Raw genomic sequence first — 13,503 nt, forward strand, 5'->3', positions numbered from 1 at the left:
GCAATGTTTTCTGAATGCAGTGTGGGGGCGTGGCCAGAGAAGGGATAGAGTGGCAACGTCGCTCTCTCCCGCACATATGCCATGTCCACGAATCGAGGAAACGAAACCTTTGTATAGAAAACATTGCTTTGATTTATACCTCAGTGGTGGTGTGTGACAAAAAATTATAATATAATTATATGTGGCAACATTATAAAATCATAAAATAAAGTTTAAAATAAAATAGAATTATAAGATAATTATATGTGGCAACACGGGGAATCTCCGTGCTCCGCCCTAATGGCCAGTTTTCGATGCACCGAGTATAGGACCTTAGTAATTGGGTCAGTAAATGTGCATGGATTTAGTATGGATGAGCAAAATGGAAAAGATTGATAGTACATGAGAAGAAAGATGGAAGTGTTACCATTGAGTGAAACAAAACTGAAAGAAATTAAGTCGGAGTTTGGGAGCAAGATTGGTCTGGTTTCAGGGATGGCAAGAGAGTGAAGCAGTGAGGGATGGAGAGAAGTGTCAAGGATAATGTGGGCAAAGGCAAGATCGGAATAGGTATCAGTATATACGAGTGCATGTGGCCCTTGGAGTGAGAAAAATAAGGAGAGGGAAATATTGGGAGGCTAATTTAAAGGAATATGTTAAGAGTTTTTGGGAGAAATGTAAATGTAATGATGTTGGGGCAATATAATGCTGCAGTAGGTGTTTATACACAAGTGTAGAAAAACTGAATATTTTGATATCCTTCAAACAGACCTCTTACTCTGGGTTCTTGATTGTGTCATACTCATGTCTTGGGGGAGGGGGGAATCTTGTGTCAAATGTGCAGTCAAAGCACCACTTTTCAACACTTCAATGATGGCAGGGTCAGTGCTTCCAGTCTCTTGTATGATGTGTCTACAAAACTGGGAATCATTTTGGTTGCTGCTTATTGTATTCTTTCTTGCTTCTATTTTTCATTGTTAGGACCATACCACTGCTGCAAATTACAGTCTTGGATTGATGTGTCTGACTTTGCTCTACATCTGCAGTTCTGATGTTTGTTAGAGGGTTGACAACTGGTTGTCATGGGTCAAAAGTGTTGTTGAAACTCGTAGCATAATTTTGATGGATCAAAAGGACTTAGTGTATTAATTGTTTTTGATTGGAGCCAAAATAGGAGAGAAACAAATGGGTGATAGATGGGTTTAGAATGAGTCAGGGGTTGATGCGTTCCTAGGGTGGCTTCCTACCTTAATGGGGAAAGAAGCCTCTTGGGATAAAGATAAAAATAGCGTACATTCTCCAAACATGAGAAATTTGTAGTACTTTTATAATGGAAAAATACACAAGTGTCAATAAAATAGTGATATTTACCTTTTTTTTTTTTTTTCCCAATTGAAATATTGCCTAAAGAATTTGCTTGTCAGGAGCTCATAATTCTAAGGCATTTATTCAATATCATATTAGCTTCACTCTCATACTAGTAACCCTTATATATACATATAATCTGTATGTATCACTATACCTTCTATTGTTTATATATCAGTAAGGATAGTTATTTCTTGTGTGATAGTATTACACCCTGTTTCTTGTTTAAAACTGTATTAATATTTTCTGTGCAGAGTAACTTCGTACGGCAAAATACTCCCCATCCTCGAGACTTGAAAGCACGTGCAGAGAAATTGTTTGGTAAAGGATCAAAGGGCGTCGATGGTCATGTTTTACACCACACAGAACTTGTAAGTATTGTCAAATTGTTCCCAATTTTTTATGGACGTCGGTATGCTAAAAATTGAATCTGTTGAAAATTTTTGGAAAACTTGTAGAAAATCATTTGGAGCATGCTCAACATACTGGTGAAGTTAGTGCCATACAGCATCATTTACTATTTTTATTTAATTTTTTGAAAATATCTTGAGCAGGCGATGTCCCTATTTAAAGGGCATGGTGTAATAATTTTTTTTCCCAATGGATATCCATAAAAGTTGGCACAGATCATTATGTTGTCTACCATTATCAGAGAAAAAATTATCAGTCTAGCTTATTTCAGTATACACATACCGACATTCCTAACTACTGTTTTGCTATCCTGTAGAGTATATGGTTGTGACACCCTTACAGACCAGTCATACAGTATTCTTTTATAATTGGAGACTAATTTCCACTTAAAAATACCGATTGCTTTTAAGTTTTGCTCCTCCTCCTCCTTTGTGTTACTTAAATTTCTACAGACTCTTATTCTCTCCTCATTGCAATGTTATCCCCAAGAAGAGAGGTACAGATCTTTGATAATGAAATAGTAGTTCGAGGTTGTGTGATTGTTATGGAGCAGAAGATGCTGATGGCACACATTGTTTACAGTACTTTCATATTTTTAGGTTTCTGCCTAGTAGGGGGGGGGGTTTACCTGTGTTTATGATGAATACCTACCCCTTCATTAGATAATAAAGAATAATGCTTGTAAGAGATTCAAGTCACTTCCCCAAGGAATTAATATGATCACATTAGAATACGATTAACTACTCCCCCCCAGGGAAAAAAATTAAATGCTAACAGCTGGCTCACCATGTGGTATTTCCCAAGATGGATTCAAAGAAAAGAGAGAGAGGTGACATGATAATGAAATTTAGATCAGAAAAAGGTATAGGAAACATGGAGAGGAATTGCTGGTAATAAAGCTCAACAAGGTCTTAGTAAAAAGCTAAAAAAAAAAAAATTGCTTAAGGTGTTAGAAAATGGCTATAAAGATGTATGAATTGTGGAACAAATTAGATGAAAATATAACCTTGGCCAACAACATAAAGGAATTTAAGGCTAAATTTGATGACTGGAAGCAGATGGGACTCCATGAACACAGCTCCAACCTCATATACTTCAACTATACTCCATCCCAATAAGAATTTACACTATTTCTCCCTGTGTGCAGACTCTTGCTGCACATGGGCACCTGTGAAATGCAAATTCCTCATCTCCTTCAGAAAAGATTATATTTCTCCAACATACATATACCAAAGGCTTTTTCCCCCTTGCAAGGGAGGTAGCCAAAAAAAAAAGTCATAAAATCCATTCCCACCCATTCCATCACCAAATCACTCCCATTCACCCCCCCTCCCTCCCTCTTATCTTGGTTCCTCCTGGTTATCCCTGCATCTCACCCACTGCCCTGGGTCAGAAGCAGTGCAGCAAGACACATCATATCCATAGCAAGGCCTCTTAATTTAATCAGCGAACCCCCGCTTCATCCCCTCGTGCAGAAAAAATAAAGAAAACTGGGAGAAATCCCTTTGGGCTGTGTCAATTTATTATTCACATGTACTCCCTCGCCCCCCTATCCCCCACCCCCTCCTTACCATACATCACAACATGATCCACATACAACCTTCCTCAACAGACATTCCCCTCCTTCCCAATCCCCCTTTTACCCTATCCATCTCATCCTTGGTCGCCCTCTTATGTTCACTCCTTCCATCTTTGCCTTCTACACCTCTTTTACTAATCTTTCTTCACTCATTCTTTCCATGTGTCCAAACCATCCCAATACTCTTTCATCAACCCTGTCTCCTAATTCCCTTTCCACCCCAGCTCTCCTCACCTCCTCGTTTCTCACTCTATCCAGCCTAGTAATCCCTATCATACTTCTCAGGCACCTCATCTCAAACATGTTCAAATTCCTCCCTCCTCTTATATTCCATGTTTGTCCCCATGCAGTGCTGTTGACACACTTGCTCCTTCATACAATCTCCACTTAGAATCTATTCCCAAATGTCTACTTCTCATTACACTTTTTAATTCCCCAAGGTATTTACTTGCTTCTCTCAATCTACATTCTACCTCCACTCCTCCCTTTCCTTCCACATTCACATCCAAGTATCTAAAAATACCCATTTCCTCCAATCATTCTCCCTTAATACTCACTTTCAATTTGTTGCCACATTCTCCTCTTGTACATCTCATCACCTTTACCTACATTTATCTTTAACTTCCTTCTTTCACACACCTTCCCAAATTCTATCACTAACTTCCTTAATCTCTCCTCTGATCCCACCACAAGTGCAGTGTCGTCAGCAAACAACAAGTGGCTTATCTCCCATTTTTTCCATTTTCTTAACTGAATTTCTTTTCCTTGACTTGAACTCTACATAATTACTTAGTTTCTTACCCAATCAAGTTTTGAAAATGTTACAGTTGTAGAATGACTGCTCTTTCTAGTGATTGAAACAAAATTTTCCTATCGCATGAACAAAGTGGAGAAATATTTTTTTTTCTGAAGGTGAGGAATTTGTATGTTACTGGTGCCTATGTGCAGCAGAGTCTGCAAGACTGCCAACTGTACCAAGCTGTATGGCAGAAATTGAGTGTAACTTCTTATTGAAATGGAGTTTAGGTAAATATAATAAGTAAACACAGATGAAAGTATTTAGTTTGGGGGATCAAAGAATAGCATTCTCACATATGTGGTGCCATTTATGTATTAGTCTTTGTGTTGTCTTGTATGTTAGATTTGAGGGTTAGAATTTACAGCTTCCTTCTTTGCAATCAATTCGTGTAGTGCCAGAGGTTACCATGTAGTAAGTCCTTTGCCTCAGGTCTCTATTGCTGGAGACCCACAGTTCTGAAATTGTGAAAGGTAAGAATGAAATTGATAGATTTTTTTTAGATTATTGATTCATTTAATTTGTATTTGTATATTATTTCAATTCAATCCTGTCATTGTATGTTTAAGTTGTTTTCTATTCTATCTTCAATTATAACAGCAAAGGGGACAATTCCGTCCTCAAAGGGCAAGTCCGCCTCCAAGTCAGCAGGAGATTGTAGAGGTCCCTCAATCAGTGGTAGAAGTGATGAGCCCGGAGGTAAGAATTGGATGATACTCCATACATATACTCATGTAAAAATGAAAAATTTCATATCTAGAGAGCTGACATTTAGATATGTAATGTAGATATGGAGCTTTACAGAAAGGTATAGCATGCAAAGATCAGATTATCAGGATGTATATGACATAGGTTAAATGAACCAGTGTAATTAAATACCTTGCATTGAATAGTTTAATTACATCACAAAATATGCTGTAATGAACACTGTAGGACTGTGATGTTGTAAGTGAATTAAACTGCAGAATTACACAATACTTCATAGCTATTGCTTCTATGTTGACCAGTGACATCTGGTGTTTACACATAGCCCTATCAGAGTGACTTGCGTCGGACATACTTATAATGGAAGACTAACTGTGAATGATTTTATTGGTTAAAAGTTTGTTGACCATTAAAATTTATTTACTTAACAATTTTTTTTTTTTAGCAAACTATTAGCTGAATCAGTATAGTTAAAAATAATTGGTCCACTTGCAGTTTTCAGTGTTAATAGAAATAGTAATCATCTAACTAGAATGTTGACTTTGTTAATTAGTGGTTAGAGGAACTTTGACAACCACTGCATTTAATATGCATTTTAATCTCATACATTATATATTTGACGTTTTTTGTGAATGGATGCTAAGAAGAGTGATTGTACTGATAGCTCTGTATGGGTCAGAGACATGGAACAAAAAAGAGGAAGAGTTTAACCACATTGGTACAATGATGCCTATGTAGGCTTCATGAGGCATGAGTGGGTTTACAAGGATGCTGGCATCAGCGACTTGATTAAAAATATAATTTTTTGTAGCTACAAAGCCCTCTGTGAGGTACACTGTCCTAGCCTCCTGATAGGGGGGGAGTGTGTGATGTTAAACCATATCATCATCATCATTAGTTGAACATGAGTTAGCCCTGGATTCAGTGAACTTGTTTGATCACATTTTCTGTGTTTATTATTACTCAGAGCAAAAGAGAATGAGTAATACAGCAGTGTCTATCTAAATGTGAGTAGTATGATGAATCGTTCATATGGCAACAGATGCTGGGTGCGAGAATTTGACTCGTACTGAAGTGGCTAAATGTGTTTAAGATGAAATGTCTGAAGTATGGTAGGGGTTATATTGTTAGATAGAGTGAGAAACAAGGAGGTGAGGAGAGCAAGGGTGGGAAAAGAGATAGAAGATAGAGTTGATTAAAGAGTATTGGGATGATTTGGACACATGGAAAGAATGAGTGAAGAAAAATTGGTATATAAAGTGTAGAAGGCAGAGGTGGGTGGAGTGAACATGAGGGGGCGACTGAGGATGAGATGGATAGAAAGGATAAAAGGGGCTCTGAGCAAGAGTGGGGGGGGCTGTCTGTTGAGGAAGGAAAGGAGAGGGCAGAAGATAGGGGTGAGTGGAGAATGGCTGTGGATGGATGATACTGTGATGCATGGAAGGGAATGGGTGGAGGATAGGAGGAGTTAAGGAGTGGTTTTGTGTGACTGATATTTTGATGCAGCCCAAAGGGATTTCTCCCTGTCTTCTCTGATTCTTCATGAGGGGATGGAGAGGTGGGGCCACCGATTAGATGAAGCTACTTTGCTATGGATGTGCTATATTTTGCTGCATTGCTTCTGACCCAGGGCGATAAGCGAGATGCAGGGATGACCCATCATCCAGAAGGAGCCAAGATGAGAGGGAGGGAGGGAAGTGGTGAAAGGGTGGGAGTGGAATTATACCTTTTTATTTTTGGCTACCTCCCTTGCAAGGAGAAAAAAGCCTTTGGTATATGTATGTATGTACATAATATACTGGATAGGTATCAACATTATGTGCTTATGTAAAACTGAACTAATCAGGTTTTAACCTGATCAGCTTGTGACACCTCAGCCACTACACAAGGGGAAGTGGGATGAATATGAACATATTAGTTTTAGAGGGGTTGGTAAGTTGGTAAATGTCGATGTAGGGGAGGAAGAGGTTCTGTTGATCAAGTGCTTGCGGTGATATGAATATGTGAGAAGGTTTCGGCAAAAATTGGGGATGTTTTAGGGGTTTTCATGGACTTAGAGATGGTGTATGACAGGGTTGATGTGGGTATGTCTGTTGAAGATGCTCAGAAGTTTTTACATGAGTGTTAGTGTATGTGGATATATGCCTTTGACTTTAGCTACCTCCCTTGTAAGTGGGAAAAAGCCATTGGTATATGTATGTAGTAGTGCTGTGTTAAAACATCCTACATTGATAGCAAATGCTCAGAAAAGAAATAAATGTCATCTTGTTAAGAAGAGCCATGTGCAGACAGGAAGGGAGCTCCATGGTGGCCAATGTCCAAGTGGATATGGCACCCAGGTGAGGTGAGGCTCAGTCAGAGTGGGCAGACAAACTACAGGATATTTTGAAGTCAACAGTGGGTTGAGACAAGGATGTATCCTCTCGCCCCTTTTGTTAATCTTAGTGCTGGGAAAGGCAGTGGGAGTAAACATAAATGTACCACAGGGAGTTACGCTGAATGGCAGTACAGTAGATTTGTTGGTATATGCTGATGACGTGGATGTAGTAGCAGAAGATTTGAACAGGATCCAAGACATGTGTGCTGTTTTTGGAAATTATGGAGAGAATTGGATTGAAGTACAATGAAGCAAAGACCAAATTATTGCTAATGTCGAGAAGAGTTAGGATTAGAGTAGAGATTCCTATGGGTAGTTTGAGGGTAGAAAGTGTGGAGCAGTGCTGATGCAGGAAAACCTATTAGATGAAAGAGATTATGGAAAGAATAGTATCTGGAACCAAGTATATATACCAACTTCAATAATGAATAGTAGAAATATTACTAACGGAAGAAAATCAAGGATATATAATGTAGTGATAAGACCAGCTGAACTATATGAGTGTGAAACTTAGACACTAAAGAAAGAAAGAAGGTTAGAAGTGTTTGAAAATGGAATACTGAGAGATATTGGGAGTTGTATATAATGAAGAGGAAGGGGAGTGGAGAAGAAGACAACATATGTATCTGAGAAATGACTGGACAATGCCAGATTCAAGATGTAGTACAATCAATGAGACAACAGTGTACCTGACATTATACCAGAATGGGGGACAAAAGATTGCCCAGGAAAGTAATGAACAGCAGAGTGGATGTAGTTCATCCTGTAGGCAGTTCATCCTGTATGCAGGTGGACTGGCAACATTGAGCAAGACATAATGAGAATTGGCCTCAGAGTTGCAGAATTGGCAGGAGGCAGCTGAAGATACAGGTGGAGAGCCTTGATAAGGGTAGTGATGGGACAACAGGCATGTGAGTCGCTGGAGTGAAAGAGTGAGTAGTGCATTTGTAAAGGGAGAGAATGGAGAGTGAATGATACGAGGTGAATATGGGGCTGTATCAGGATTGTGTGAAGTTGCCCTGGTTGTTCAACATTTATATGGCTCCTGGGAAGTGAATGGCATTAAATTAGTTTTAATGTGTATGAAATGATTGTGTGCTTGACTTGATCACATCCCTTACAAGGTGGAAAGTGCCTTTGGTGTGTTTGTATGTATGTATAATACCAGAGGATTTTATTTAGGTTATGGAACATCACTATAATGAAGGTACTAAGACTTGGTGAACATTTTTGCTGTGCTGACAAATTTAACAAATTGTATTTTGGTTAATGCCAGAAAGTCTTTTTTTTCAGCATGGGTTATGTCATTGTAGTATAGTAGTGAACCCTGCTTCTGATAGCTATCCATAACCATATCCTAGTTAAGTGAGTAGAAAATGAATTGTGTTAAGGCAAGATTTACCTCTTGCATTGTATTGTTGTACAAAACCATTTCTTTTCTTGACCTTTATTTGGCCTTGTCCAAAGGAGCAACCCCAAGAACCTTCCAATGTAGCAACCCAGTCTTCAGTCAACAATACAATGGTGATCAACAGCACCCCTGCATCAGAACCCACTGCCAGTGTTGCACCATCAGATGTAGGGGTTAATATAGAACTTTCCCCAGAGGAGCAGGTAAGCTCAGTTGTTTATCTGTTGGCATGGGGGAACAAAAGCTTAGGTGAACAATTTTATGAACTTTGATATGTGTTGTTAAACTTGTTGTGTTCAAATTGTTGTCTAAAGCTGAAGATATGTTGTTATTGTGTAGGATGAGTGCAGTATTCCTTCGTTATCAGTGGTTTCAGTTATTGATGGAAATTTTTCATGGATTAGCTATTTAGTGGTTCTAAGGTAGGCAAAGTCAAATTCATTCTGTTGCAACATATATTTGTATCACTTGTGCCTGAGCTTGCCTAGTTTGCATTCTTGCCATTATGGTAATTGTGATCTAATGTCACCCTTTGACGTTGACACATCTAGCAATGACCTGTGGATGGCAATCTGTCTCACTGATATTCTGTACATTATCTATTAATAGAATATATATATATATATATATATATTGAAATATGTATGACAGAATGAGTGGAAAGAGTGGTGAGGTAAAAGCCAAAAAAGCTGTAGGAGTTTTATTTCTAACATTTTGTCCTTAAGAGGACTTCCTCAGAGTATACACTAAGAAGAATATTTACAGCTTATACACTTCACTTTCCTTACATCATTCCTCCCCCATTTCCGTCATTCCTTCGCTCTGCTTCCCCTCGAACAAAGTCGCTAGTCAACTTTGATAATTTAATAAATCCTTCTCTATGATTATTGCAAGGCTTTGAAGCGATGTACACTGCTTCAATTATTTTTCTCACTTGTTTTCTTAGTCCTTTGTGGAGCACCTCTGTATTTTCCCATTCAGGAAGGTGGCCAAAATTGTCTATATGAACCACTAGAGAATTTGATGTCTGGTGGGGTTTTACATCATTCTTGTGTTCATATAGCCATTTTTTTTATTCCTCTGGCAGTTTCCACAAAATAATGGACAGGACAGCTTTTACAAGCAATTCTATTAATCAGGCTGTCCTCAGCACCAATATGGTACTCATTTTTAGTTTTGTTTTTAATGATGTCATTTATTCTAGTTCCTGTGCCATATGTAATTCATAACCCTGCCTTGGTGAGCAACTGTCCAATTTCCTCCATGTGTTTAGAGTTTGGGATGGAAAAAAGCCCCTGCTGTCACCTTTGTTCTCACATATTTGGCCTCCTCTCATTCTTTTTGTAATTCTTAAAGCTTTTACTTCTAGTCTATGTAAGAGCCCTTGTGCGTAACACAGTTTCCTTAATATGTCAAAAATGTATTCAATTTCACCTTGGAGAAATTCTTCACTGCACACCTGGTATGCTCTCAAAAAGAAACCTATTATCACCCCACTTTTTATTCTTGGATGGTGAGCAGAGTAGTAGTGGATAATGTCATTTTTATTTGTGCCTTCTCTGTGTACTGAGAAAGCAGTCTTGTTCCCTTTTCTCCATATTACCGTGTCATTCTCCTCTTGTTCCACTGTGAATTGTATGTCCTTTTATATCCCATTGAGCATGTTTAATTTATCACTGAGATCTGTCTCCCTGTGGGTGATAAATACATCATCCATGTACTGCAACCATGTCGTATCTTGGTCCATTATTGTGGTAAAATGGTCCCTTTCTAGAACCTTCAATAATGAAGAATATTTTCAGTGCTGTGGCCTCGCAATGGGGAATCTGCTCAGTTGTGTTCTAGCCTCTTTCCACTCCTATCCACCACCCACTGTTTCTCATCTTAGCTCCTCATGGATGAAGGAAGAGATTTCTGATATAACTAATTGGATGTTGTTGTCGAAAAGATTTCTCATATTTACATTGAAATTATTGTTTTTTCTGATGTGGTCTTTGCAGATGGTTGATGGAGAACGTCATGTAGGCTTTGATTTAGAGGATGGGGAGGGTGAGGGTGTTGAGGAGTGCGAAGAGGAAAATCCCCCAGAGAGACACAGTCGACTCCACAGACGGGACACACCACATCATCTAAAGAACAAACGTATCAATCAGGCAACACGAACAGCAGACCTTCAGAAAGTTGCATCCATCATTGCACAGGTAAGTTGTGTAGATTATTTTTTATTGACCCAAGGAGTGTGAAGAGGACAGGGATGGCCCTTCATCAACAAGAAACTAAGATTTCTATATCTCTCCATATTTCAAGAGACTTTTTCCCCCATGTAAGGAAGGTAGCCATGAAATAGGAAAATAGATGGATGCAAGACGGGCATAGAGGTGGTTTTATGCCTTAGCTGGTCACCCACCCCTTTTGTTAGGGTTGAAGGGCCTTTTGATGTGTGTGTATGTATACCATATATATATTGGCTGCATATTATTGTGGGGCTAAAAGCTGCTAAGTAACATGCAGTTAATACTTTAGGGTCTATATGGGATGCCCCTACTCTTGTTACTGTCCTGTACCAATTCTCTGAATATTCATTTTCTCATTTTGTCGAACCCTGTGGTGGGGGAAAAGAATACTACCACCAAGTATATCCACTTGAATTGTATAAGGTGACAAAAATGGGATGGGAATAGGACTAGGCATCCTTCTCCCTGTAGCCCCAAAGGGGACATTCTAAAATAAGAGGGTCAAGGAGTTTTCCAACCAGCACCCTAAGGTTTGGGTCATTTAATGTGCATGGATGTGGTACAGATGAAAGTAAAAGGGAAGAAATAGGCAGTACATTTGTGAGAAGGAAGATAGATGTGTTGGCATTGAGTGAAACTAAGTTGAAAGGGAGGGGCAAGTTTGGGTTTAGTAGTTGGGAGGATCTCAAGAGTGAAGAGAGGATGAGGGAGAGAAGGGGTGGCTGTACTAGTAAGTGAAGAGATAGGTAAACATGTGGTGGAGTGGAAGGAGGTTTCTTCAAGGTTAATGTGGATGAAGGTGAAACTGGGAAGGGAGATGTGGGTTTTTGTAAGTGCATATGGGCCTGGTAGTGAGAAGCGTGTTGAGGAAAGGGAGGGTGGAGGGGTGTGGAGTGTATTCAGGGATGGAATGGGTGGGAATGATTTTATGCCTTTTCCTTTTTGGCTGCCTCCCTTGTAAGGGGGAAAAAGCCTTGGTATATGTATGTATGTAGGAAATGAACCAATAAATGGAGCGATTGGGAAGTGTGGAGTTCCAGGAAAAAATTGTGGTGGAGAGTTGATGGTGATGTGTCTAGAAAGAGAGTTGATGGTAGCAAATACAGTGTTTAGGAAGAAAGTCAAGCATGAGTATGCATGGGAGAGAGTAGTGGATAGAAGGGTGGTAGATAGAACATTAATGAACTATATAGTGGTAACCAGGAGGATAGTATTAAGAGTTAAGGATGTACATGTTCTAAGGGGAGAGAGTGGGGGAATATCAGATCATTTTTTGGTGGAAGGTAAGTTGAAAGTGGAGGATAGATGGAGAAAGAGGAAAAGGACAGAAGGTAGGGAGGTGCTTAAAGTGAACTGCTTAAATGAGAAAGAAAAGGAGAAGTACAAGAAGCTGAGAGAGGTGTGGGAAGGAGTGAAAGATAGAGTAGAACTAGGAGTGGAGGAGGAATGGGGATGGTTCAAGGAGGGAGTCACAAGGTGTGCAAAGATAATCCATTTCTCTTCCTGTGTTTCTTCATTAAAGAATTCTTCCCAACTTGCTTTTTGAAAGAATTTTTTAAGTTTCCCAAAATCCATTTTGTTATACATCAGTCTTCCTTTTCTGAGTTTCTCATTTCTCAACATACATATTTCCTGATTTAGTTCGAGCTCAAGTAGTATGTGGTCACTCTTCCCAATTGGTGTCTTGTATTCCATTTTATCCACAATTTTGGGCTTAGATGTAAGTATTAAATCTAGTCTCAATGGTTATTCATTATTTCCATATCTGGAATTCTCTTTTACCCATTGAGTCATTTTGTATTCAATGGTCATGTCCAGTAGTAGGTTTCTCCAAAGGTCCTTGCCACCCTTCACTGTCATCTCTCAACATATTTCTTTAGAGTTAAAATCACCCATAATTACTAGATTTCGTCCTTTCAGCATTTCATTTAATGTATGCCTTGTGTCTTCCAACATTTTGGAATGATCACTCTCTTTCCAAGAATGTGTTATGTATGTGTGTATTTACGTAAATGTAGAATACAGAAAGGTATCATTACTTGTTGGGTCCCATCTACTCTCTTAATTTATTATACCTAACTTTATTTGGTGTATGTGTGTGATATGAGAAGCTAAGTAGCTAAAAGTACATCTAAGTTCACTGATCAACTTTGAACAATTAGATTAGTGTCACATTGAAGCTTTGACTTATGTTCACTTTGGGTCTTGACGTGCACCTTGCATGATCATCCATGTAGTGTTTTATGATTGCTAAAGTCTTTGTCACCTACTTCTTTCAGACAAAAAGTACGGGTAGTACGGAGGCAACCAGTGGTTCAGCACAGGACACGGAAGCAAAGAGAAATGTAGAGGAGGGTAAGGTTTTATTTTTGTTAAGGGAATTAGGAATTGGGGATCACTTGGTCTTCACCTACTCTCACTCTTATTCTCTCGTTCTTTCATACTCGGTTTCACACCCACACACACCCACACATCTATTTTATAGATAAGTAAATTGGAAACTAAAAAACAAGCAGGAAATAGTAAAACTATACCAAGGGAACATCAAATACACAGAGGATACTGAAATGGGTGAAGTTATGTGCAAACACTTTGTTTTCACTAGAGAAGAAAATACAACATTGGGTTAAAGGGAGGGAAGTGAAC

The 13,503-nt window shown here is 38.9% G+C and overlaps 1 protein-coding gene across 9 annotated transcripts in view; it reads left to right on the forward strand.

Moving 5' to 3' along the window:
* Positions 1-1,472: 1,472 nt before the first annotated feature.
* LOC143040667 (protein lap4-like) overlaps positions 1,473-13,503 on the forward strand; it is a 91,525-nt gene continuing 79,494 nt past the window's right edge. For all 9 annotated transcript variants that reach the window (XM_076211926.1, XM_076211928.1, XM_076211931.1 and 6 more), the window contains exons 1-5: positions 1,473-1,715; positions 4,731-4,829; positions 8,680-8,826; positions 10,624-10,824; positions 13,137-13,212. In XM_076211926.1, coding sequence (XP_076068041.1) covers positions 1,488-1,715; positions 4,731-4,829; positions 8,680-8,826; positions 10,624-10,824; positions 13,137-13,212 — 751 coding nt within the window. In that variant the 5' untranslated portion in view covers positions 1,473-1,487. The remainder of the gene's footprint in view (positions 1,716-4,730; positions 4,830-8,679; positions 8,827-10,623; positions 10,825-13,136; positions 13,213-13,503) is intronic.

This window comes from Oratosquilla oratoria, chromosome 29 (assembly GCF_046742065.1).
Source record: "Oratosquilla oratoria isolate Oo_2021 chromosome 29, ASM4674206v1, whole genome shotgun sequence".
NCBI lineage: Eukaryota > Metazoa > Arthropoda > Malacostraca > Stomatopoda > Squillidae > Oratosquilla > Oratosquilla oratoria.